This window comes from Passer montanus, unplaced genomic scaffold (genome assembly GCF_014805655.1).
Source record: "Passer montanus isolate IOZ18808 unplaced genomic scaffold, ASM1480565v1 scaffold12, whole genome shotgun sequence".
Taxonomy (NCBI): domain Eukaryota; kingdom Metazoa; phylum Chordata; class Aves; order Passeriformes; family Passeridae; genus Passer; species Passer montanus.
The window spans coordinates 4,972,746-4,999,224 of NW_024358722.1; the positions used below are offsets into that span (position 1 = coordinate 4,972,746).

Sequence of the window (26,479 nt, forward strand, 5' to 3'; positions counted from 1 at the left end):
TGTCAAATTTTGGCTGAAGTTTACTGTTCCCAAAGTGGAATTCTCTTACGAACACTCCTAGGCCATTTCAGTACAAAGTCAGTGAAGTCAGCTTAAAGCATCTTAAACCAAATTTGGATGACTTTACACTTTTGTGAACAACTTACACAGACAGTTTTAGCTTTACAGCTGTGTCAACAGAAACTGCAAGAATAACTTCTCAAGAATAACTAGAGGGGAGAGAAATGAACTGTATATGCCTTCAGTCCCCCTTAGAATGAGAAAAATTAGAAAGAATGTTAGATTGGGGCAACATGGCTACTATCTCAGCCTCAGGACAAATCAGTGTCTGTTAATGGGAATTCAGATTAGACTAGTCAGAAACCAAACTGCCAAATCTGTAAGAATTGGGTATTATTTTTCTCACCACTCATAAAATTAGACACCTTTTGAGTCAAAATTCAGGCAAATTTCACATGTTCTTTGTGGCATGGACTATTGTAGAAATACTGTGGCAAAAAGTCTGTCAGAGAAAATACAACCTGCCTCCCAAGCAGATTCAGCCCTGGGAGAGAGCTTGTCCCTGTTGTATCCTATCTGAAATGTTACACTCTTACCTAGAGCTGCTCTCTGTATCTGCCTCTGGATTATCTTTCCTTTCAGATGGTCTGTAAAATACACAAAAGGCAGATAATTAGAATTCAAAATGTCAAAAATCAATGAAGTCATTACATATTTCCCACCATTTAAAACTCTCAGTGCTGCTGGCCAATTTTAGGGGTTTTTTGTGATCCATAGGACAAGTTGATTTCTGAGTTCTGTCCTTCTCTCTACTGCAAGTAAACAAGTGGGCACAGTGCGATTCTACATATACTGAGATTTAATTGTCCAGTAAGAAAGACTGAAAATTAAGCATTTACTGTCAAGCATTTTCACAGGATAACGATCTCCTACTGCTAGATACAAAAGAAGTCTAAATGGGACCAGAGTACATATGGAATTCTAAGTATTTGTTCAAACAGATTTAAAGGCACTAACGAGATAGTAGGTCACTAGTCCACCCCTTTGCCAGTGAAAAACTAATTCCCCAAAACCATTTTTTCTTGTCTGTCATGTTTCTTGTCTGTCAAGTTTTAAATATCCCATATACCAGAGCTTCTGCAAGTTCTACTACTGTCCTGGTTCTGGCTGGGGTTAACTTTTTCAGTAGCTGGGAGGGGATCATGAGGTTATTCTGTACTACCTCACATCATTGCTGGGGACAGAGGAAAGGGACACTTCTCAGGAGAAGGGTCAAGAAAACATGGCAGAGGGAGTCATCCTATATTGCCTAATATTGGAGGAGTTTTTTTGTGTGAATTGTTTCTTTTCCTGTACCCTCTGTCATTAACATTATTGCTGTTACTGTTCATTTTCTTGTCTCATTGATGTTTCCCATAAATTGTTTTTATCTCAGCCTGTGATCTTTGCCTTTCTTACTTCCAATAATTCTCTCCATCCCACCACAGCTGGGAAGGGGAGGGGAGAATGGGGCAGTGAGAGACAGCACTATGTGCTTTGGAGAGTCTTGGTGGAGCACTGAGTTGGGCGGTAACATTCCTAAATCACAGCAACTGCTCATCACCAGGACTCACTATGTAGATGCCATTGGTTTTCAATCAAAAAATTACCAATTCCATTATCTCAACATTCCTAGTTATACTCCCATGCCCCATATAAATAATTTTTCATCCTTCTTTTATCAATTTCCTACCTGATCTACGACAAAGGGCCAGTTTCCCAATTATGCAAAACAATAATTAGATTACCACATGGGAAGCCATTATTCAAAGACATCAATGGAACTAATAAAGGAATAACATAGCCTTAAATATGGAAATTCATCAGTAAATGTATTCTGAAGGGGTATGGGATTATGTCTCTCAAGTTTTCAAATTAAAACCATTTCTAAGCAGAGATTTGTTCATAATATTTACTAAGCTGTAAATCTAGATACCAGGGAAAGAAACAAAATCCATACTGGATTCACTTTTTTTCTGCCCCAGACCTGTGATTATCTATATTGTATTAGTGTGCATTTTGAATTAAAAATATCATTTTGCTTACAAGTGAAGTCTTATAGAGTAAGCTAATCAGAGGCAAATTAAGTCATTAAAAGTTGGCAAATGTTCAATCAGAGAATATAAATAAATATTTAAATTCACAGATCATGAGAATTAGATTGTTCTGTGAGCACAAAAGGGGCATAACAAATCAAATTTCTTTGGAAATGATAAGAATAGTTGTTAAATATTTAGTAGCATTGTAGGAAATGTATTATTTGAAATACATTGCAGTATAACAGTCAAGTTTTGTTGTTTTGAATGTCTATAGAAAACAAACAAAAGAAAATACTCTACCTACTCTTCAACTATAAAATAGACATAGAGTTGTATTTTTATGCAGAGAAAGTTTTATTATTTTTAAATTATTTTAAAATTATTTTTAATTAAACCAATGACTTTTTCTGTAATTAAAGTTACCTGTAAAATTAGGAAAAGCCTTCAGCTACTGAGAAACAGGTTAAGTGAAGTAGCTAACTTTATGTAACCCTGCTATAAAAACAAATAAATCTTCCATTTCACCTGTACTAACACTCGACCAAAAAACCACATTCAGTGAAATAAGTTGATTCCTTTAACTATAGAAAAAATGCCCTTGATTACTAATTTTTAGTGATAAAAACTCGGTTGAATGATCAACATTCTTGGTATTTGTGCTTTGAAAGCTCTATAAAGCAACTCAGTTGATTTCAATACTCAATGAAATGGGGATTAAACATGCTACTTTTTCCTCAAATTGCTTTTTGCTATTCTGACTATTTAGATCCTTGTATTCTATGGCACTGTTTCACACAGTGTGATGTTACTCACTCCATATTGAGCTATGAGACAGCCATGAAACGATTTGTAGTAATCTTGAAACTCTTTTCAACGGATTACCATTAACAGAGGTGCCTCAGAAACAATCTATACATTTGTCTTTGTGTAAGGGATCTGAAACTCTCTTAAGCACTGTGAGCTGAAAAAGACAACTGCCACTGCCATTTGAAAAAAATGGTTCCAGTAGGGACAACAGGCTTTTCATCAAGAGCCACCTGAAAATAAGGGTGACATACAGTCCTCAATATGTTCAATAAATGGTGTTATATGTCCTTCATTAATGCTGCTAGAAACAGATCATCAGCAATCTAGATGTTTTGCATTTCAAGTGGCAATGAGGCGAACCAAAAAAAAGCAGGCCAAACAAGTCAATGAGAGTAAGATTAAGCAGATAGACAACAGCTTGCCATCAGTACAAAAATGTGGAAACACAAGAACTGGATTTTAAATTATCATAGACAAGAGGCTTGTCTTTCAATTACATAGAGTTTACTCTGAGCATAACTGAGATAAAAACCACAGAGGCTGCAGAAGGTCTGTTTGTATTGTGAGCTTTACCAGACCATTCAGCAGTGTGAAACTATCCCAAATGTTCTTCTCTCCCTTCACTCTAGCCTTTGTAAACGTCTGCTCCATCCATGACACGGACCATAATATTGTAAGAAAACTTTGTCTATTTCGCAGCTTTGTGAAAGAATGAGAAGCTTGAATCAGACTACCTGTAATCAGGGAGGAACCAAAGAAACCTTCTCCACTGACTACAAAAGTAAAACTCCAGCCTTACTATTCTTCTAGCAAAAGAGTTTTCCTGTTCTTCTTTAAATATAAATAGAAAGGTGACATTTATCCAATTCACATAGTTCAAACTGCCTTTTCAGGGCAGCAAAAACAGAACTTCATTTCCCAGAAAACTTCCTGAGGAGAAACTGAAATTGTATTATGGGTAAAGTAGACCAAACATGAGCTCAGATTTGAGGAACATGGTGTATCATGAGGCACCTGACTATAATTCCATAACAATACTTAGCTAGGCAGATATGATTTAATCTTTCAATTTGTTTTAATCCAATTTGAAATTTGACAGTTTGTTTAGATTTCATTTGGGGAAAAAATGTTTTCACTTAGAAGCTCTTACTTTTGACAAACTCTTAAGATTTTCTGTATGTGTTTTTGATTAAAGTAATCTTGTTTTCACTATAAATACCTGTGGGAGAGAATGAATGTTTCTGACCTGCTCTACTTTTCTGCGTCTGAGAACACCATTGCCCCAATGCTAGGTTTGAAGTTCATAAGTGACAGAAGTAGGGGATGATTCCAGTACTGTTGCCTGCACAAATCTTCCCATATAAACAAAAAGAAGATTTCAGTCTTAAGTACTGCCAGTTCTACAATCTTCATAAGCACAAATATATACCCAAAGAAATATGAAGAATCACATTCTCATAAAAAACCCTACAATGTTTTCTGATTCTAAGTGTAAAGTTGTGGAAAAGGTAGTGCTTAAATGTGGTTTGCAAAAGTTGAATTTAAGATGTGGAGAACATCTCTCAACATATGGCTAATTATATTTTCTGAAGTTTCACCAAACAAGAAGCTAAAAATAGGTCTATAGCTGATACCAAATAATTTTTTCCAGCAGAGTCATTCTTCATCTGGAGATAACGGTCCCAATAAAATGTTGACTGCTGCAACTCCACATGTTTTGGCAAGAAAAGTAGTTTTGTGGAATTTAAGAATTCACTCAGCATGCAGCCAGCTGTCATTAAGGCTGTGATAAATCTGTTGGTTTTGGCCTGCATTTCTGGAGACATGTAGGTATGGAAAAGAGATGAGCCGGTAACAGACAATTTCAGCTTTGTGACAGGAGACAAAAGCAAGGAGGGAGATGGAAAGGATAAAATGGAATAGAGCAATCTAATTAAGAGTGATGTAAAGCAAAGGAATGTATCCCATTTGGTGACTAAATAGGACAGAATACATAACTTGAATAATATGGCTGTCCTTTAACTTCTTGTCTTTGCATTGTTCCAGACTGTTTAAAGGATCTGAAATTATCTTCCAATGTATTACAGACAAGGAATGCTTTGACCTGAAGCATATGCTTTAGGACAACACAAAAGTGAATATGTTACAACTAAAAAAATCCCACTGATTTTAAAAAGTTTTTTTGTTTTGTTTGGGTCCACATTACATGTTTTAAAACTTCTCTTCTGTTTTATTAGATCCTCAATGTAATACTATTATAAGGCTTCAAAGACTGCTAACTCAAGAACTGACAGGCTAAAGCCTTTGTCAATGACTTCTCATCTCTTGTTATTTTTTACTATTTTTCTATTATTTTACATTTTTCAAGCCTGCATTTATCTTAATGCATCCTTTCATCATGGAGATCCTGAAACATTCACACCTCAAATAGGATGCTGTATGTTTCCCTTTCATCGTTGTTAAATAACTTTTGGTGTTACATAAAATATCTAGAGGAACATCCTCCTATGCATCCAGGGCATCAGATTCCTGGGATTCACCCTCCAGGGATTTTGGGTCCCTAATCAAGCTATATGACATTAGACATTGCTTTCCCTCCTCCCTGTTTCTCACACTGCCACACCAGTCAATAATCTGGGGGTGCACAAGAAGCTGCAATGAAACACAGCTGGGACAGCTGACCCAGTGGACCAAAGGGATATTCCACACCATGTGTCATCATTTTTAGATAAAAAAAAAGCTAGGGTGAACAAGAACTCCATTTGCAGTGATGATATTTGTCTTCCTAAGTCTATTCACTATTAGGAGTGAAGGAAGCCTGCTTTTCTGGAGATGGCTGAACACCTGGCTGTCAGTAGGAATTGAAGGAATTCCTTATTCTGCTTTGCTTATTCTGTTTGCAAACACACATTTTGCTTTACCCATTAAATTATCCTTATATAGTTTTGACTTTTCTTACTTGTACTTTTCTGATTCTTTTCCCAGTCCCACCAGAGGGGAGTGAGCAAGTGTGGTGCTTTTTTGCCAGCCAGGCTTAAACCATGACAGGAAATAAGTTTTTTTGGTTTTTTTTTTTTTGGAATGCAATGCCCTTATATTTGCTGTTGGACTCAGCTACCACCCAACTATGAAAACCAACTCAAGAATCTGAAACTATTAAATCTGATTCATGAAGTTGCATGCACCCACTTGAATCAGATAAGAAGTCCTGCTGAATGAGCAGAAATTAAAGATGCATATTCAGCAAATAATCACTCGGAGACAAAGAGGGGAGCAATCACATAACTTCCATGAGCCTTGTACAGATATATTTTTAACTGCACTTGAGGTTAGAGTTGTAACAGCTTACAAAGTATTCCTGAAAGTAGGAGACATTGAACCCAAGCATAGATATTCAAATGGAACAATTTCTCAAACTGAGAAGATTGTTAAACAGAGATAGTTACAGGAAATCTTACCAGATGTGTTAGAATATTTTTTTAAAATCTGGTGATGAAATTGTATGAGAACACAGTATATGATAAAAGGTATCTGACAAAAAAAGTCATGGAATGAAAGAAAATATTCTGTTCTAATGCAAAATCCTGCAGCACTAAGAACAAATAAACCATTCAGCCTTTCTCTGACCCAGATAAATATTTGGGACAAATTCTGAATTTTCTTTTCAAACTGTGTCCTTCTCCAATGGCAAAAACATGTCAGTTGGCTCTGTTAGGGCAATGTGCAGAGACAAAGTAGTCTGCATTAGTAAACTGGCTCAACACTATGTCTGATGGAAATGCTTAATTTTGGAATACATGGTTGGCCAAATCCCGATGTAATTTGATAGCTTCTCATTTTCAGAAAACCTTGGTGGCATCAGGAAGGAAAACATATTATTGCAATACTCAGGGCCTCTCTGATGCATATGCATTTTTCCAGGTATGAAATATGGCCCTCATCATCATTAAAAATATATGGGTGACAATACCTCAGGTAACATACTGCAGAGTATAACCTACTGCAGCAAATTTCTGCCTTCTGCAGTGTTTTAAGATTTTACTGGCTCTCCTTTCTCCTCTTCCCTCTTGCTTCCCTCCATTCCAAAGTTTGCTGTTGGAGGTCACTGCCCCACAGCAGAGAATGTAGAAGGAAATGTCTGGCCATGTTCTGTCTCCTCTAGCAGCAGAATTTGGTACATCAGCACAAGCATACTAGCAATTTAAGATGAGACACTATCATCAACTCAACTACAATGTCTGAAATACAAGTAAACACTCTCTTTTGCCAGCTGGGAAGAAAAGATTGGAGAAAGTAACGGCTAGCAAAGAGATGGACCAGACCATTAGGAGCAAGGAAACTGATGGGATTTAATAGAGCTCTGCAGTCAGAGCTCCCAGGAAGGACAACAGATTTAGAATTTGAAGCAGAACCCTGACTTCCACAAATCCATTATTGCCAACCATAGCTTAAGCTCAGCACATTACCAAACACACATGGAAATACATAGTTTTCCCAACATAATCTCCTTCCTTGGAATTTAAATATCCCAGATTCAAATGGATACATTTTGCTACGATGTAGGATACTGCACATTTTGAGATTACTATTTAAAATATCTGACTGGGGTATGTTCCCTTCCTTGCCATACTCAGTTGAGACAATAAAGGGTTTTATTGACATGTTTAATACCTTCAAGCATGATCAATTTTACAGACAGAAAGCTTACGACACAGCAGTCTCTGCCAGTCATTGCTACAGGATGACAATGTGCTTGACTTCTCAGAAAGAATTTCTTCACTGAAAGGGTGTTCAGGCATTGGGATGGAATGTCCAGGGACTGGTGGAGTCACCATCCCTGGGGGCATTCAAGAAAAAACGTGGAACATGGAACTTAGCGCTATGGTCTAGTTGAAGAGATGGTGATTAGTTAAATGTTGGACTCAATCATCTTGTGGTTCATTGAGCTACTCAATATACAGTCCTCTAAACTCTTGACCCATTTCCTATGCATTTACTTCTAACCTATCTAATCTAATATGGATTAAGTCTCCTCCTCTTTTTCTTCATGTTCTTGTTAATTCTGGCCAGATTACTTTTGCTCCCTCACAAGATGATGACTTACACTTTATGATCAAAGGAAAATTCCTGTTTATTGTTTGGCCTACATTTGCACAGCATGCTTTATCCCACATCCCACTTTTTTTTTTCTAATAGGCTTTCATACATTCTGGCTGCTAAAGAACAAAAAAAAAACCTGATACGGTTAAACACCAAAACTATAGAAAAACTGACTATTTTCCTGCTGACATCATTCTGGACCTCTATCTTCCTCCAAGTACAAACTGTCATAGACTACACAAGCCTTAATTGTTGAAGCATTCCCAAGGGAACTCTACAATACTTTTTCTAAAAATCCAGATACTCAACACTTGGACATCTAGGATAACCAACATAAAACACTAAGGGCTCTGGACTGCGGCTCAGTATCTCCTTGAAATTGGAAATCAGAACCAATGCTTTCTGAATTTAAAAACAAATGCTTGGACCTTTATTTTCATGTCCCAGCCTTAGCTGTCACTATCATTTCTGACCAGGCGTTTTTAGCCAAATATGGATATACAGCAGCAAGCACACTCCAAGGGACTTCAGCAGAAGCACACATTATGTCTGGATATTCCATGGGGAATAGATAGGAAGCTCAGCCAATAAAGTAGTACTTCTGTATGTGCTGTAGCAATGGCATTTTGTTAGTTTGTTGCATTCAGCAAATAAATGAAAAGTTTTTTTTTTTTGGGGGTGGGGGGGGGCGGATTTATTTAGTGTTGTTTTTCCTGGATAGCTCTCTTGAATTTAGGTACCTAAATTTCACTTAAGCTATATCTTAGATGCCAGAGTGGTATTTTAGGTCCTGTCCAAAGTGAACAAATATCCTGTTTATCTTCATATGCTAGAAAAGAAACAGAAATGAAGCACATCTGGAAACTATTGTTCTGTTGTTTATCACATCTATTTGTTCATGAATTAAATATTAAGCTGGTCCAAAAAGCATGACTGAAAAGCAATGCCATATGGATAAGGAGCCATAATCTGTGAATTTAGTGGTCTGGATGCTTATATGAAGAAATGCCACTTATCTCTTGATTATTTCTTAGAAACTAATGTGAAGAGAAAGAATAAGGAAAATAGAGAAATAGCTTTGTATACAGCTCCTATCCTTTTCACATTTTCAAATATGCAAATTTAAGAAGAATAAAAAATAAATAAAGGGGTCTTAAAAGCACAAACAAGCAAAGTCAAAACCAAAGGATTTTACCCCCAACAAGTTTTCTGGTAATAATACACTGGTTTCAGTTAATATTTTAAGCAGAGAGTGACTACAGCTGAGTTTCAGATGAACATGGTTATTTTCTGTTACAATACTGCCTTTGCAATTTCTATGCAACAATTTGATGTTCAGTCTCATTTTGTGACCTTTCTTCTGGCCAGAGCTATCCAACATGAAATTAAATATTGAGTTCCAGGGCTCACTATATACTTCAGTTTCAGAAACTTAAAATTTGCTCTTACCCAAGGAATTGTCCTGGCATTGAGCACATAGTGCTCTGTAACTTCTGGTCAGATAAGACAGACTGATGTTAAGAATCTGACAGATATGACACAAAATTAAAAATAAAATATGTGTTAAAAAATTACTATGCTGAAGCTGACTAGATATGCTACCATGTTTTGAGGCCATGCAGATAAACATTTCATGGTGATGGAAACAAGTCAGAGTAAGAATGAGTGTGTGACACATTTTTTGATGCACATTTACTTGTAATATATCTACCAAACCTTTGAGAAGTGACTCCTTGAGTGTCAGACACATACTAGCAACCCAGTAAAATCTGAAATAGCTTCCTGTGAAGATGCAGCATATATTCACTGTTGTGGATAAGCCCAAGACTGCTTCTTGAATTGCTCAGCAATTTAAAATACAATCCGATTATGTATAACTGATATAATGATGTAATCAGCTCAGAACAGACATCTTCTCTCAGCCTTAAATGAAGTGCATTATAAAATCTTCATATTACAGCTATTTGCTGTTGATTGCATTCCTTCTGCAACATTCACAACCAACTGTAGGGACATCACATGATTTAGGAACTAGTTTGGTTAGAAAAAAATAGCTATTGTCTTTTAGTATGTGTGGGTCTATATGCCTATGCTACAAGTCTGCATGAATACTGTCTAGATGTGTAAATTAACCATGAGATACTATGAAAATCAAATTTCTCTTTCTGTGCACAGGAAGGAATATCACTCTTGGACAGTACTACTCTGAATAAGCACAGATCTACTTCTCTAAAATGTGAAGGTTTGATTTTTCAATGTTAAAATGTCTGGCCATCCAATACTAAAGACTTAAATGACTTGGATGCAGGACTTGAGGGAATACTAAGTTTACTGATGACACTAAATTGGGATGAGCTATTAACTCCCTTGAGGGCAGAGAAGCCCTGCAGAGAGACCTTGACAAAACAGAGAGATGGGGTTGTCCTGTGCAGGGCCAGGAGCTGGTCTCAATAATCCTGATTGGTCCCTTCCAAGTCAGTACATTCTGTAATTCTATGATAAGAAAAATGTTTTGTACAAAAGATTGTAGGATTTAACACACATACCTCATAATATAGCATCAACTATCACCTGGCATTTTTTCTTTAAAAGAGCAAATTTAATAGATTTACATAAGATCATACTGTAGCCTAATAAACAGCCTAATAAAACAGCAAAATGCAATGTAGCAATCTAGCAATGACTATCTATTTTGAGTCAAAAGACAACTTGCAGGCAGAAATATGTTACTGAGTATTTTTCCAAGTTTATACCCATGGTTTGATTAAACCCAATGAGCCTGGTCAATTCATTTTAGTTATTCTAGTGAATAACTTAATAACTTTTTACTTAAGGTAAAAAGTGTTTACTTGGTTTCTTCCTGAGCATAACTTTTCCCCCTGAAAATAGTTCTGTTTGTAAAGAACAGAACATCATTTGTAATAATTAGAAAATGAAAATGATTCCTACATATGTACATTCCAACTTAGAGCCAAAGAAAACATTAACATCTTGGGCCTGGAGTGACTGTTACACTAATAAGGTTCTTCTGTTTAAAGAATAGCACACCAGGGGAGCATAATAGAGCTGTTCAAATGAGTTCATTCAGTTTGGTATTTTCTGAATAAGTCATTTGACAAATCATGTTTTCCCATTCTGAGGACCCATTCAGAATACATACAGTAACCCTGGGGCATTGCCTATTGTTTGAAAGTAAAAACAAACATATGCAAGCAACTCTGAAACAAGGGACAATATTTAGCATTGCCATTTAACATATGCATTGCCCCCTGAAGCCAAAAGACTTCTACTTTTTAAAATAAGTTTGCTGAGTGCTGCTGCAAAGACTACTTTATATTACCAAAGATGGTATCCTCTTCTTATAAGGAGGAGCAGAAAAAAGAAAAAGGCCTCAGCAAAACTACTAGAACTGCCTGGTTCTCTTACCAGTCTCATTTATACCAGATCAGATTTGAAAAGTCCTACAGCAGCCAAGGAATGAGGAAGATAGAGCAATGACATGTGTCCTTCTCTCTTTTCTGAAAATGGCCAAAGCATGACGGTGCTGCAGCAGCAGCAGCAGAACAGGCGGCTCTGGCACAGCTGCCATAAACGCAGGTGTACCTTTGAAGGGAGAGAGCTGCACCGCCCACGGGCTGGACAGATCAGTCTCACAATAAGCCCGATTTTACTGTTCCCTTGGGATTAGGGTTATGCTTAGGGTTAAGGTAGAGTAAACTTGAAAGTCCAGAGATCAGGGACAGTGCACAGGAAAAGGTATGCCAAGGAGACCATGGCAATAAAACATTGCTCCATCCATACCTTACACCATGAAAACACTCACATGCTGTGTATCTATGCCTAAGAAAATAGTAATTTTTTTCTGGCAAAATTAGGGAAAGGCTTAAAATAACCAAAATGCCTTTGAACATATCTCCTTTCCAGAGTATTGGTTAAAATTTTTTCTCTGATTTCATGATTTAAATTCCTTTACCGTAAGAAAATTCTTCCTTTGCAGAAAATAAATGAAATATTGCAATTTCAAAGAGGAACAATTCGGCAAGCCTCAGTCCATTACCTGCAATTCATGGCATCCTGTGCAATTTCATTGCCTTCCCTTTGGTGAAAATTTTTTTTTCATAGACATGTAATTTATGGATATCTTCTCCTGCCTTGTCATTTGACTCTGTTGCCAGATTCTGGGATTTCAGTAAGGTTAATATTAAGAGGAAAAATTACAAACACTCAGAAAAGGGGATAGGATGAAATAAAATGCAATTGATAAAAAAAAGAAAATTTGGAAATAGAGAGCCGACAGGGAAATAGACCAGGATGAAATTAAGGGTTGTGAAAAATACCAAAACTTGCCAAAAATAACCTCACTGAAGTTGTAAAATCAGGCGAAAAAATAAAACAGGAAGACAGAAAAGACAGGAGGAGAAGAATTGAATGAAATGACCCAACTAATCTAAAAAAATTTTAAAATTGTCACCAAAGGGAAAGCAATAAAAAGACATGGGATGCCATGAAGTGCAAGGATATGGACCAAAACAGAAAAGAAAGCGTTACAAAGAGTTGGGAAAGGAGATATAATAAAGTAAAATGCAATTGAAAAAAATTTAAAAATTTGGAAATTTCATGAAGACAAACAAATGGACCAAGATGAAATGAGTTACCAAGAAAAGGACCAAATCTTACCTAAATTAACGTCACTGAAGTTGCAAAATCAGGGGAAAAAAATAAAAAAAAGATAAGAGAAAAAGTCAACAGAACAATTGAATGAAATGGCGTGTATAATGGAAAAAAAAAATCTCCACTGAAGGGAAAATGATCAAAAGGCGTGGATGCCATAAAGTAGAGGGATATGGAGCAAAGCTTACTGAGATGATTCTCATTGGAAGGAAGAATTTCCTTTCAGCAAAGGAAATGAAATCTTGAAAACAGAAAAGGAAGTGTGACAACCACTTCAGAAAGAAGATATGATAAAATAAAATACAATTGAAGAAAACCCAGAAAATCTGGAAATTTAGTGACTTTAAGAAAATGGACTGAGATGAAATGAGTTGCAGTAAAAAGGGCCAAATCTTACCTAAATTAACACAAGTTGCAAAATCAGAGAAAGAAAATCAAACAAGATAAGAGAAAAGACAAGAGAACAACTGTAAAAAAGGACCAGCCTAATTTGAAAAAAAAAAATTAATTTCCTTTCAGGAAAAGAAATTAAATCTTGAAAACAGAAAAGAAAGCATTACAAACAGTCTGGAAAGGAGATAGAATCAAATAAAGTGCAATTGAAAAAAACCAGAAAATTTTGAAATTTAGTAACTAAAAGCAGATGGATTAGGATGAAATAAGGTGTTTCAAAAAGGTTGAAGAACTTCCAAATTTATTGCACCAAAATCCCAAATCCACGGAACAAACACAGACAACATATAGGTGAGGATATTGATGAAATGACCTGCCTAATTAAAAATAAATAAATTCTCACCTAGGTGAAAACAGTTCGATTGCATGGCATGCCATGAAATATAGTGAAAAAGTCCAAAACTTGCCCCAATTAATCTTTGCTGAAATCTCAAAATCAGGGGATCATGTCAAATGATATATCTGCAAAGAAATAAATTTCTTTTTTGTAATTTTTTCCTGAAATATACAGGTTTGGAAATGAAATCTAGTGTTTTTATGAGGAATTTTTAAACAATTTTTTGCTCATTTCCCTGTACTTCATGGCATCTCAAGCCTCTTTATTGCTTTACCTTAGTTGAAGATTTTTTTTTTCCATTAGGCATTTCATTTTATCTATCTCTTCTATCTTTTCCTTTGATTTTGTTTCCTGATTTTGCAATTTCAGTGTTAATAATTTCAGCAAGTTTTGATACTTTTCACTGCACTTCATTTCATCCCTATCTATTTTCTTCTAGTTCCTCCATTTCAAAATTTTATTTTATTTTATTTGTGTGTTTGTAACACAAACAGAAAACGAATGTTTGTAACACTTTCTTTTCTGTTTCCAAGATTTCCTTTCCTTTCCTGAAAGGAAGAGTTCTTGTGATTTCAATGAGGATAATATCAGTAGGGGTTGATTCTTTTCTTTGCTCTTTATGCACCCCACGCCTTTTTATTGTTTTGTCTTTGTTTTACCATTTTTTCCCCATTTATGTAATGAATTTCATATTCAGTAGGGGTTGACTCTTTTCTTTGCTCTTTATGCACCCCATGCCTTTTTATCATTTGTCTTTGTTTTACCATTTTTTCCCCATTTATGTAATGAATTTCATCCCTTGTTTCTTTTCTTTTAACTTTGGTCCGTTAGGCTTTATTTGGTATAATTTTGGTAGGTTTGGGAGCATTGTATTTATAAAGGAACACCCCATTTCCCAAAGATTGCTCCCTCAACAGCTTTGTTCTTGGTGCAATTTATGTTCCAGGCAACTGGGCAAGAAGCTGCTTTTGCTGCTGCACTTAGGGTTAGGGTTATGCTTACAGTTTGCGTTGAGAAAACCACAGAGCCTCAAAGTCCATGGACACTGCAATGAGAAAAGGCTTGCCAACCCCAACATTGCTCTCTTCACACCTTGGCACCACCCACAAGGTGGAAATTCACCTTGAAAAATTCTGATTTTTCTGCTCCGCTTAGGGTTAGGCTTGAAAAAGCCACAAAACCCAGAGCCCCAGGGACACTGCAGCTACAATAGCCATGCCAAGGGGAGCATGGCACTGCCCCAGTTTTGCTCCCCCACATCTCCCTTTTTGGCACCTCCCTTGTATCTTGATCCTCAGCCTTGGAAAATACTGATTTTTCCTGCTTACGGTTAGGACTTATAACATGTACAATGCCTACTGTAAGTATAAAAAAGACAGATTTTCTCTGCTGTTTTCAGAAAGGGATAGTAACACTTCACAGGCTTTTATAATAGACCTTATAGTTTTGTCTGGCTCTCTAACTTATTTGTACATCTTACTATCAGCTTTCTGGGGATTCAAATTAGCTAAAAGTATTATGTTATAAATTACCTAGTCATTATTAGACTAGTCATTACTAGAATTACACTCAGCAACCATAACTGCACTACTTCAAGACAAATTTAACCCTTGCTCACTTGGCAGAGACTTTTGAGATTCTAAAAAAAATTTCACATGAATCAAAAGACGATCTGTTGCTTACAAACAAGGTAGTTAATTCATTACTCTCACTATGAACACAGTGGAAAGTCAAACAAAAAATCATTAAATGAACCTTTCACTGAAGTTCTAGCAAGAAAGAAAAATACATTCCCATCTCTCTGCTTTATATTACGATCCAAATGGATGCTCAAAGGACAAGAAAATAGGTTGTGGAAATCTCCATCACAGCACTGAGTCTGCTCCAAGAGGATAGTAACCAGTTACCATATGGTAGTTACTTGCTAGGCCTGTGTGAAAGTCATGCCACCTATTCTGCCTTACAGCACCTTGAGAGAGATCTTCAACAGGACACTCTGAAAGACCACACCATTTTAGATTATGCTTTACAGACCCATGGTTAACTAGGCCATAGAAATCATGCCTGAAGTGGTAGAAAAAGAACCTGAACAGAATCAGAAAGAAAGTGAGCTATATTTCATCATGGAAAGAAAGAAATATGTTAAAACTGAAGGATTTGTAATCAAACAGAAAAATAAGATGCAGCATCCTACAAAGCAAAGTAAATTACATTTCTAACAAAGAAGAAACTGCAGATGGTGACAAAGCAGTTAAGAAATAATATCTTTAGAAACTCAGCTGTTTTTCTGTGTTTTCAATTCCTTGCTTCCAAAAATCAAAATGTAACATTAAAAAAAAAATAGATCTCAAAACTGCTGTCATAAGGGCACGAAACTTAGATACTTATCCAAAACAAACAGACTTAGGAACTTTGTTTTTTTCAGCATCAAGTTGCCAAACAATTGGGCCAAGAAATTAAGGAGAAAGATTCTAAAGACTGTGTCAGCCATGCTGAATGGCTTCAGCTTTAACAGCTACTGCTATTTTTGGTAGACACATAAACATGCCTCGTTTATTACAAAACTGCTTTGAAACTGACCTGCAGATCAGAAACAGACTGGGGCTTCTAGGCACTGGGCCACATTGAATAACATCCCAGCTGGGAAATTACATCTGGGGGACTGTTTGTCCCCATGGCCTGTTTTCTCTTCTGTTTTTCTTACAGATGGCTGCAGGTTTCGCAGACCTAATGTGCTTTGTTATGTTAGGTATAAGCGACATCACTCAGGAATAAGCAACAGAATTGCACACCTGAGAAGCATAGTTACACACCTGAGATGAAGTATGGAAGAAATAATGTTTGTGTAATATTTTCTGATAAAACTTGTGTCCTGATACCAAGACTGTCTCTGTTAAGTGACAGAGGACATCTGTAATGTACAGGCAGCATTCCAGGAGAAAAGAAATCAGCAGAAACTATGTGTATTGAAGCTTTAATTTTCCATATATCCCGGTGCAGGACAGAAGTGGAGAAGCAGCAGGCAGGCAGGCATTTTTTGCTCAGAGAGCTTCCAGTCTATGTTGATGTCTTTTTGTCAAATCTCGTACTTCTCATCATTAACTACTGTTTCAGCTTCTTCTAGATCACTGTTCATCTTCTAGATCCAGGCTGTTCATCTGGAATTTCTCAGGTATTGAGCAATCCAGTTAGGGATGCTGGACACATAAATCATGATACATGCAGCCTGACATTGAACTGGCTTTGAAGAAGGTGCACAGTACACCTGATAGAAAATGTGCTGAATGAGCTGCACAGCACATGCTGCACCAAGTGCCCATTTGCACTGGGCACTGTGGGATAGGGCTCAGAGCAACCTGTTCAACTGGAAGGTGACCCTGGCCATGGCAGGAGGGTTGGAACTGATGACCTCTAAGGTATCTTCCAATCTAAACCATTCAATGATTCTATAAATCTATAGTTAATGCTTCTTGCCCTTGATCAACTAAAACAACAATAAAGATAAATTTAAGGATAAATTTTCAGAAACTTCTTTTCAATCCATACACAAATAGAACTCAAACTGACCTCAGCTAGAGTTTTTCTTTAGTGAGGATTTCAAGATCTCAAGTTGCATGGATTTTAAAGGTCTCTGCTGAGAATACAAGCTACCTGAATAATGAAATGCTGTGGAATTACATTGTTGACTTATCTGCTCATTAAATCTGCATACAGAATTGATTTATTTATGAGTTGCTTGCATTTCATTTGAACCATAATTTTTGTGGAATGTAACCTTTCTTCTTGAAGTTTCTCAATCCCATTTTAAACCAAATCTTGCCATTTTTCTTCTACACTAGTCATTTCCAGTAAAATTTGCTGAGCACATGTAAGTTTTCGTAACTACTTGATAGTTATTGGAATTACACTAGAACAGTGAATTAAATCAGCAACTAGGAAGTCACAATGTTTATTTCCATAAAAGAATAAGTATCTCAGAATATTACACTAAAGAATGGAATGCATTTCAAAGCACAGTAATTTCTCTCTTATTGTGGCCTCACTTCATTCATGGCTGAAACAATGTCCAGTAAGTTAATGTCTGTAACTCAGAACATTTATATTACTGTAAAGAAATAGATAATACTACCAATACTATTAAGCTTTAAGAAAGCAGTGCATAGATTTTGATGGGTTTTATCTTCATCTAGCAAATCATCACAGCTTTTTCATTTCATCTAGATTCCACGTAAAGCACAAAACTTTTCTTTAACAGAGAAATTCCATCCTTCCAAAGTACTTCTTCAGCAAAAGTTTTAAAATTTGCTTGTGCATGACTTCCTTCCATTTTTTCAGCTCATATAATCATGGTTTAAAATATGTGCAGCATTCCTACTATTAGCCTTGGTATTCTAGTTCTTAACTAGCTGATCTTTCTTTTTCCAAGTAGCTTATTGCCCACATATGAAGATACAACAATGTAGATGTACACCACAGAGTGCTCTCAGACCATCTCTGCCTAGAAAACCTTAACTTCATCTGTCTTATTTTTCTCTCTGTGCAAAAATTCTGCTATCAGTCTCCTTCATAAAGCTGTGTAGGTGTAAAGAAAACCCTTGCGTAAAATATTTTTACTTTGGAGTTTAATGTAGGTTTTCTTGGCTCATCAAGATGGAGAATAAGATGACATTAACAAGATTGATTTTTATGTATACATACATAGAATCTTGCACAAACCAAAAAGGTAAATACAATTTCTGGGTTTATATTAATTAGGTTTGGTGTAGGTTTAACATCTACTGTGCATTCACAATAATAACAATGTGGCATCCAAGTTAGTGAATCAGAAGGCATCTGAGTTAGTGAATCAGAATCCATATTATCTCTGAGCACTGACATGTCCTGTCCTCTCTCTCCTCCATCCTCACCATGTCAGCATAGCATGCCATTAACTGTGATACATATGAACAGTATTTGAATAATTTGCAAGCAAATTAAATGAGGACTCTTCAATAACCTTGTTTTGAAGTACTAGAACCTGCTGTCACTAAAGATTTTAATTTGTTTTGGCATTCTATGATCTTGTGTGCAAAAATCAAAGCCTGAAATGAGGCAGAGCAGTGCAACAGCTCAGCATTCCTGTGGGTATAGATGTACCATCAACATCATGTGCACATAATCCACCCACCTACCCTTTTTCATTCCGAGAGTGCCTGTTTCCTCACACAGTTATTACTCCCACATGAGTTTGCCCTTCCTCTTCCAGCTTCAATCATAATGTTAGCTGATTTCTGGACAGACTAAAAACAACAGCTGCTTCCCTCTGGGCATTAAATACCATTTAGCGTGTTTTTTTCCCTTTAGGAAAAAACTAAATCTAATAGTGGTAAAAATAACCCAAAACAGTCAGACATTTATAGGAGTGAAATGGAAATCCTTACTACTCTTAAAGGCTTCTAACACACAGCACATTCTTGCACATAGGAAACTTTCTTTGGTGGTGAAATTCTGAATGAATGTATCAGTTTAATTTACACTGAAAATAGAAGTTGTAGTTCCCCAACTCACACTTTGATTAATGTAGTAGCAGTTGGGTCTTTTTTCTTATTTAATGCTTTACATTTTGTTCAGATGTAGAGTAGTCCTCACTGTTAGAGTACTTTGACACAGAATATTTGCAGTAATAGTGTAAAACCATCTTGTTGATGGCAGCATCCTAGAAAAAAACAAAACCCTTCTGCTAGCCCTGATAAGGGGAGAAGTTTTTATTTCAGCAGTTTTGTCTTTACTTCTCACCATGCAGCTCTATTTTAATTGACAATAAATTAAACTAATTTTCTCTGACTTCAATCTGTTTCACTTGGTAGTTGTTAAGCCATGTCCTCATCTTTATCTCAATCCACATGTTTTTCTTTCTACTTCTCCCCCCTATTCTTTTGAGGAAGGGATGTGAGGAAGCTGATGGATAGTCAGCCTCGGTTGACTCACAACACTGTGCTAGGCACAATCACTCAAATTTTTGCAATGAGAAATTTTCTTCACTATTCTGAAACAAAATCTTAGGCTTCAGCATCAAATTTCCTTCACTGTCTTCTTCAGTAATGCCAAAAGGGTATACAGTTCTTGTTAGAGACCCCAACTCTGAACATAACACAATACACACAATACAAAAACACATGGAGTCACACAGCACTTTTTTTCCCAAGAAAAGAAACCTTTTTTTTTTTTTTTTTAGCTAGAAAAGTATACACTTTGAAAGTTCTTAATGTTGGACTAGAAATGTAAAAATGTACTTTGTGTCAGTACTGGCCCACTTTCCAGTTCTCCTACGCTGGTTACAGAGTTCTCATTATTTCCTGACCTCTCAGTTATTTTTTTCCAGTTTCACTCATGTTGGTTTTTTGTATTTGTCTTTTAAAACCCAGTCACTGGGTACATTCTCCAGCCATATGTAAACAATTCTGAACAGTTCACTCAAACAAATCCATACATGTCTACATGTTCAAAATCTATACAATTTCTCTGCTTTATTATGGGATATTTATGTAATAACTGGCAAAAAGAATTGCCCCTCAGTGCTTGCACCAAAGCCCTTGGCTCCTTTATTTGTGCCTATACAGAGTTTAGCGTCATAATGCAGCCAAGTGTCACTAAAATGGCCCTGACTTACAAACATTTCCCTCTTTTTCTCTTTTTTTTCCCCCAAGTATCAGAAAAAGACAATTTTCATCCTCAATAAAATTCATCCTCTTTCTTCTAGGAAGTGATTGTGAAAAGTAAGCATAATGACAAATCTAAGACGTATTATTTTTCCTAAAAATTTTTTTAAAAAAAATCCCTGTACTGCTATTAGACATAAAAGGAGACAGAATCCAGGACTAAGTGGTATAGTAGCAAAGAGCATGCTGGTCACAATGTTTCATTTCTGATATTATAGTTATTCCACACTTGAAATCCACCTTACATCTAGACATCATTTTCCTTAATCTTTTTGTGCAAGCAGCAACATCTACAAAAGCCTACCAAGAAAATCCTACCACAAATTTCTTTTTACAGCCCTAATTTCCTGATTTTTTATGTTAGTGTAATTGAGAAAGGGTTGGAGTATTGTGCGTACTTTTCACTGCAAAACACTAATATTTCCAAAGTCAGAATGAAAGGATATTTATGACATAAAAGTTACAGCCAGATGCTGCTATCACTATCTCAAAATATAATCGGACTGCATGAAATGGATTATTATGACCTCTGTGGTGCATAGCTTTATACTATTAAGAATAACATAGAAATAATGGAAACTGATATTGATGGGACCTGTTCTTGATTGTGCACAACAAGGCAGCCAGGAATGCTTAAGGAAACCAAAACAACAATAAAAGTAAATTAAAGATCTAGTTTCAGGCCACAGATGACTCTTATTTCTCATACCACATTTTAAGTAAAAATTTGGCAGGTTAGTAAACTTCCTTAGCATCTTTAAGGATCCTTTGAGTACGACTTCTCTGATGAAACAGACTTAATTGAAAAAAAAATGTTAGCATCTTTAATGATCCTTTGAGTATGACTTCTATGATGAAACAGACTTAATTGAAAAAAAATGTTTTAGGCTGTTAAACTGTATAAGTAGTGTAATTGAATTGACTAAGCTGAACTGGATACAATATTTGAATACTTCTTAGGAGGTGCTTACATTAACAAATATGTTCTAAACAAAGCTGGACAAGATGAAAGGACAGATGAATAAAATCTAATATTTGTATTAGCCAGAGTACTAATTTTCACATGCTGCAGAGTGTTATACAGAAAGAATTGAAGAAAGGAATTTACGGTATGATAACTTTTAAGCCTCAGACATCAGTGCATAAAAACCATCCACAAACCATCTGCATAATCTGCTTCTATCAGGATATAGATACCTATAAATGGATACAACGTGGATAGAATTTCTTGCTTATACTACAGAACTAGAGTAAAAACTGAATGAAAATACTGTCTTCCCATTTTGCTACCAAAATAAAAAAAGAATAAGGAAATTAATTTTTAATTTGAAAATGCTTCACTTGTAGCTACACTTATATACCAAAACAAGACCAAAATGTGCTTTGTGCAATTTTTCTTAGAACTTTGGAGACATTTCTAGCTTGACTCTTAAAGGACATTTTCAGCATTCATGTGGTCTACAACCTATTACAATTTCCTACAGGAGGCATTTAGGCATTGTCAAGATCAGTGCAGCACGACTGATTTGTTACATGGCTGCTTACTTTGTTCAAGGCATCAGTTTGGTTTTTTAGTTTACATATACTGTTGTTGTATCACTCATGTTTCCCAGATATACTTTACTGTTTCAATGTTAACACTGAAGAACTTAACCAAAAGCAAGTTTTAAACAGATGTTTTTAACTGCAGCTAAATCCATACTCTACTGCACTATAGCTATCAGAAGTTTTGCCTGACTTACTGAGGAAAAACACACAGCAATTCAGTCCAAACCAAGGGTTTCTTCTAGATTTTGTAGCAATCCATGGAAACAGAGTCTTGAGAGATGATGTCTACATTGCACTGTTACATTATTTCTGAGAGATTCAAATCTTAACAGACTGAGAAATCACACAAGTCTTGTCCTAGCACGACACTGCAAGTGATACCTTCAGGACTGGCCTGTGTCCTACTGCATCTTTTACTGTCTCCCATGCCCTCCAAATATTTGTTCTCCCTCAGGTAAAAGATGCATTTAGGGTGGCTGCTAGGTTCCTGTCTTCCAGCAGCACAGTTGCAACCCCAGATACTGAGAAAGATGTGCTTGTGTGTAGCTGCTTATTGCTAGTGTTCACTGTTCCTGCTCTAAAATTAATTTCAGCTTCCATAATAGAAAGAAGCTTGGCAGTCAGGGCTGACTTTTGGCTACACCTTATTTAGGCTAAGGAATTTCTTGGGTATAACATAGATGAGTAAATCTAAGAGACAGAAGGAATGCAGGACAAAGTGGACTTCAAGATAGTAGCAGAAGAAAAAGAGTCCTCCACAGTATGTTTAACTTGCTTTTCCAGGTTTGCCACAGTAAAAAGCCTACTTGGCAGGAGTTAAGTGAGTTTATATGAACACTGCAAAAACCCATACTTGCGAGGTAAATACTGAAATTCTTCTTGCATGGGCCAACCTATGAATATCCATGCACAAGTTCTGTAGTGACATTTATGTTCTGGCCGACCTGACAGAGGCAAATTAACCTACTGAAAGAAGACAGGTGAATTCTAGTATCATGTCTTACAGAAATAACCAAGTGTTCAGAAAACTCCTGCAGGAGGGCTCAGCACCTGATGTTTCTGCTTCTGGATCTATTCCAAACACCAGTTGTGCTGTGGTTTGAAAACACTTTGCCAGCATGGCTGTGGCTTTCCGCATACCTGACATAATTTAAATATACTGTATAATATCTCTGAGGGACTTGTGGTGAACCCAAAGGTGACTGGGAGGGGAATCTGGCAATAATTATCATTTATGACCACAGAGAATATAATCATGGCTATGGTGTAAGTACAGAGCACTTGGCAGCTGTGTTGTGTGATATTTGTCCTTTCCCAGAAGTCAACTGCTATTCTAAGACATGAAGTGAGGAGAATGACTTCATTGTCCATATCTATTTTGGTGCATCCAAAGAAGGAGGAGATAGAAAAGAAGAGCAAGATCTACACCACTTGCCCTGGATGCCAGATTACCTTTCAATCTGGTCCCCCACAGTCTGTATCTGAAAGGTTAAAGAGACATGGCTCACCTGAATATGTGCAAAATGGAGAACATGGACCAGATCTCCAAGAACTTCAGGGACAGAAAAAAAACTGTTTAACATCTGATAAATCCTGGACAGCCTCCAGGATTGGAGTCAATTGGAGTGATTTGGAATCAACAAAACTCCAAAATCATCTAGGAACATATCAAAGGCTGCTAAGAGGATCAAATTAGACCTGCCTTGGGGTCTATATAGAATATATCTATGGGTGATTTTTGACATTGAACAATCTGAAATTGTACACCAATCACATACTGTTGGGGTCTTAGAAGAAAAAAAGATGAAACTCCCCATCAAACTGAGGCACTCCTCAAAATAGCTCTAATTAATCTGTACAAAGTGCAGTGCGGTCTTCTTTTATCGGAAGTCATATAAATTTATGGATAAATACAATCCTTAATCCATAGATATGACTTTTCAAATTAAGGTTTTGGATCCTTTTATTCCAAAATAAAATTTAAAATCCCATGTTAATACCTTACCTTCTCTTTTTTGATAAATTTCAGACATCCTGTCAAATAAAGAAGGGAGCTGGTTTTTGCATTATGGTATTTGAAATAATCAAAACTTGTACATAAAATTATTGCTGCTATCATCAGCTTACAGTTTACCTTATTGGAAGTCTCAGCAATGCATTGACTTTTTTCTTTTAGAAACTTGAATCTATTTCCATACATTTGAGTTCTGTGATTTCATCAGCTAAAGGTAAAATGAAGTTAAAAACATACTCACTTATTTTATTTCTCACTTCATTTAATTTCTCTCCAAGGCATTTAGCTTCATCAAACCTGTCAATGCAAGCATAATGATACAGAATTATTGGAAATAACAAATAGTTCTAGAAGCTTATCATAATAAAATACAAAATTACTCAGTACTAGTTTTTCATTTGCAAGTAGAATTAATTAAAAACAATTTTCCATTAGGAGAGATTGTCTGGTCTAAGAGAAACTATTTACAAGAGTCTTGATCTAGAGAAAGAAACTGAAGAAATCCACAAATTGTACTTCTCTCTAACTCAAAAAACATCAAAACAGAGTAAACAAATAGGACTTCTCTCTACAAAGGCAGGATGTGAAAAATTTCCCCTTCTCAATTAGTTCATTTCTTGATTAGACTGGAACAAGTTAGAATTTCTAGTTACAACTTGGGTATCTGCTCACAAACATATGCTTTCAAGGCTGAATTCCACAAAGTTAAATGGGTGAAGCTGGAGGGTTCCTGGACACTTACTTCTTCTTACACAAAAACAGGTGGAAACCATTGAAGTTTCTGTTAGACTTTAGAAAAGCTTTTCCTACTGGGGTTAACTTAGAGCCCCAAGCAGGCATTAAGGATTGCATAAATATCAAAGGAAAGAAGCCCTGAAGTACCTCTCTCCTTCTTTCCCTCAGGTCCCATACTAAGTTCATCAATTACTTATTAATTCCTGAGACAAATCTCAGGTTGGCTGTTGACTATGATTGATGCTCACAGGGTGATTTATCTGTAAAAGTTGAAGCCAGATATTTATCCAGCCTTTATTCATAGGTTACTGTCAATAGTTGAATAGGTCGTGCATCTGTTGTTCAAACACCATAGTTTATAAACCAGCACAAGAACATAAACTGAAATTTGGCAAGAATTAATGGCATTTCAACAGATTCCATCTGTGACTATCAATCTAGTCAAACAAAATAAATCAGGTAAATACACAAGACTTGACTCTAATATCAAATGGGACAAAGCTATTTTCAATACTTCTTTAATGAAAAAAAAGGGTGACATTATCTCGCATTAGGATGATATGCATAGCAATGACTGAACAATTACCATAGCAATGACTGAACAATTATATTTTTAGCTGAAAAAACTTCATGTATATCTTACATGGAAACCACACAACAGAAAAATCTGAAATTGCCAAATCATGGCTTCTATTACCTACAAGATAAACACTCCATGATGAAATCCCAGAGTGAATTTAGCCACTAATTTCAGTGGAAAAAGCATTTTTGGCAAAGATTTCACTCTTTGAATGCAAATGTCAGTAATTAAAATAGAAACATATTGGAAAAAAATCTCTAACTCGTTATGTAAACTAAGACAAACTCAGAGGATGTCTAATGAGAGAGACATTCAGTGAATTAAATAAGCATTCACTTGTTTTTAATTATTAGAAATTACAACAACAAGTGACCCAAGTGAAACTCATCCTTTCCATGATACTTGCCCTTAGGTACTGGAAAAACAAGTTAACTGTTAAAAAAACAGAAAACAAGGAAAGATGAAAATGGAAAAAAAACATTGGAGAACAACAAAAAGGAAACTAGATTTACATCACAACTGTAAGCTCAGTAGAATTTTACTACTGGAAATATTGTCTAAGATGGGATTTAGAAGCTTTGTGTCGTATGCATTACATTGGAGTGGCACAACTGTAGAGATTGCCTGGTAGCATATTTCATCAGAAAATTGGATGCATTTTTCTCCCCTTCAGAGAAACAATCCTAAGAGAACAGGATCACATTAAGAAATATGATATTATTAAGTTCTCTTGAAGTCAGGTATAGAAAGTTCAAATTGCAGAAATCTGATTCTGTCTGGGTATCAACACAGAGTGGTTTCTTTTAAGCAGGGAAGCAGTTATTAATGTATGGATGAAAAATTAAAAAGAACTGCTGTAAAGCTGTAGAAGATCACATTTTCTATCTTACAAAGACTCTTCCTGTAGACAACTTGAATTGAAGGCAAATTGAATGAATTTTGTTTCACTTGAATTATCTCTGACTATATCAGTTTTTCCACTTTTTAAATTTAGAGATATTACTGAGGTACAGTATAAGCTACTGCACCTGTGAAGATCTCTGACATAGTAGATGAAAAGCTTTATTCAAAACCAGATTTTTTAAAAATATAAATATTTAACAAAACAAATGCTTTTCAGTATTTAATTATTGACTGCCTTTGATAATTTTTACACCAGTAGTTACAGAAAAAATATATCTGTATTTTATAGGTATGGCTATGTGTAGTCACGTCTATATGAATAATTCACAGCCCAGGCAACAGTTGTGACCTTCACAGTGAAACTTCCCAGGCTCACTGACAGTTCACCATTCAATTACTATAAGAATAATATAATACATACTTGATGTCTTACTGAGATGTGCCAGGGGCTCCTGAGGCAGTAGGAGCCAATAGGGGAACACTGAGGAAATACTTCAAAGGAATTAAGGTGTACTCTTCTAAGAAGATGGAGTGGCCAACAGCTAAGGTGCTTTT

The 26,479-nt window shown here is 36.0% G+C and overlaps 1 protein-coding gene across 5 annotated transcripts in view; it reads right to left on the reverse strand.

The window, feature by feature from the left end:
* The window catches only part of KIF6 (kinesin family member 6), a 158,435-nt gene that overhangs the window by 29,352 nt on the left and 102,604 nt on the right, over positions 1–26,479 (reverse strand). For all 5 annotated transcript variants that reach the window (XM_039697903.1, XM_039697904.1, XM_039697902.1 and 2 more), the window contains 2 exons: positions 23,948–24,003; positions 597–647 (listed from right to left, as the gene is read on the reverse strand). In XM_039697903.1, coding sequence (XP_039553837.1) covers positions 597–647; positions 23,948–24,003 — 107 coding nt within the window. The remainder of the gene's footprint in view (positions 1–596; positions 648–23,947; positions 24,004–26,479) is intronic.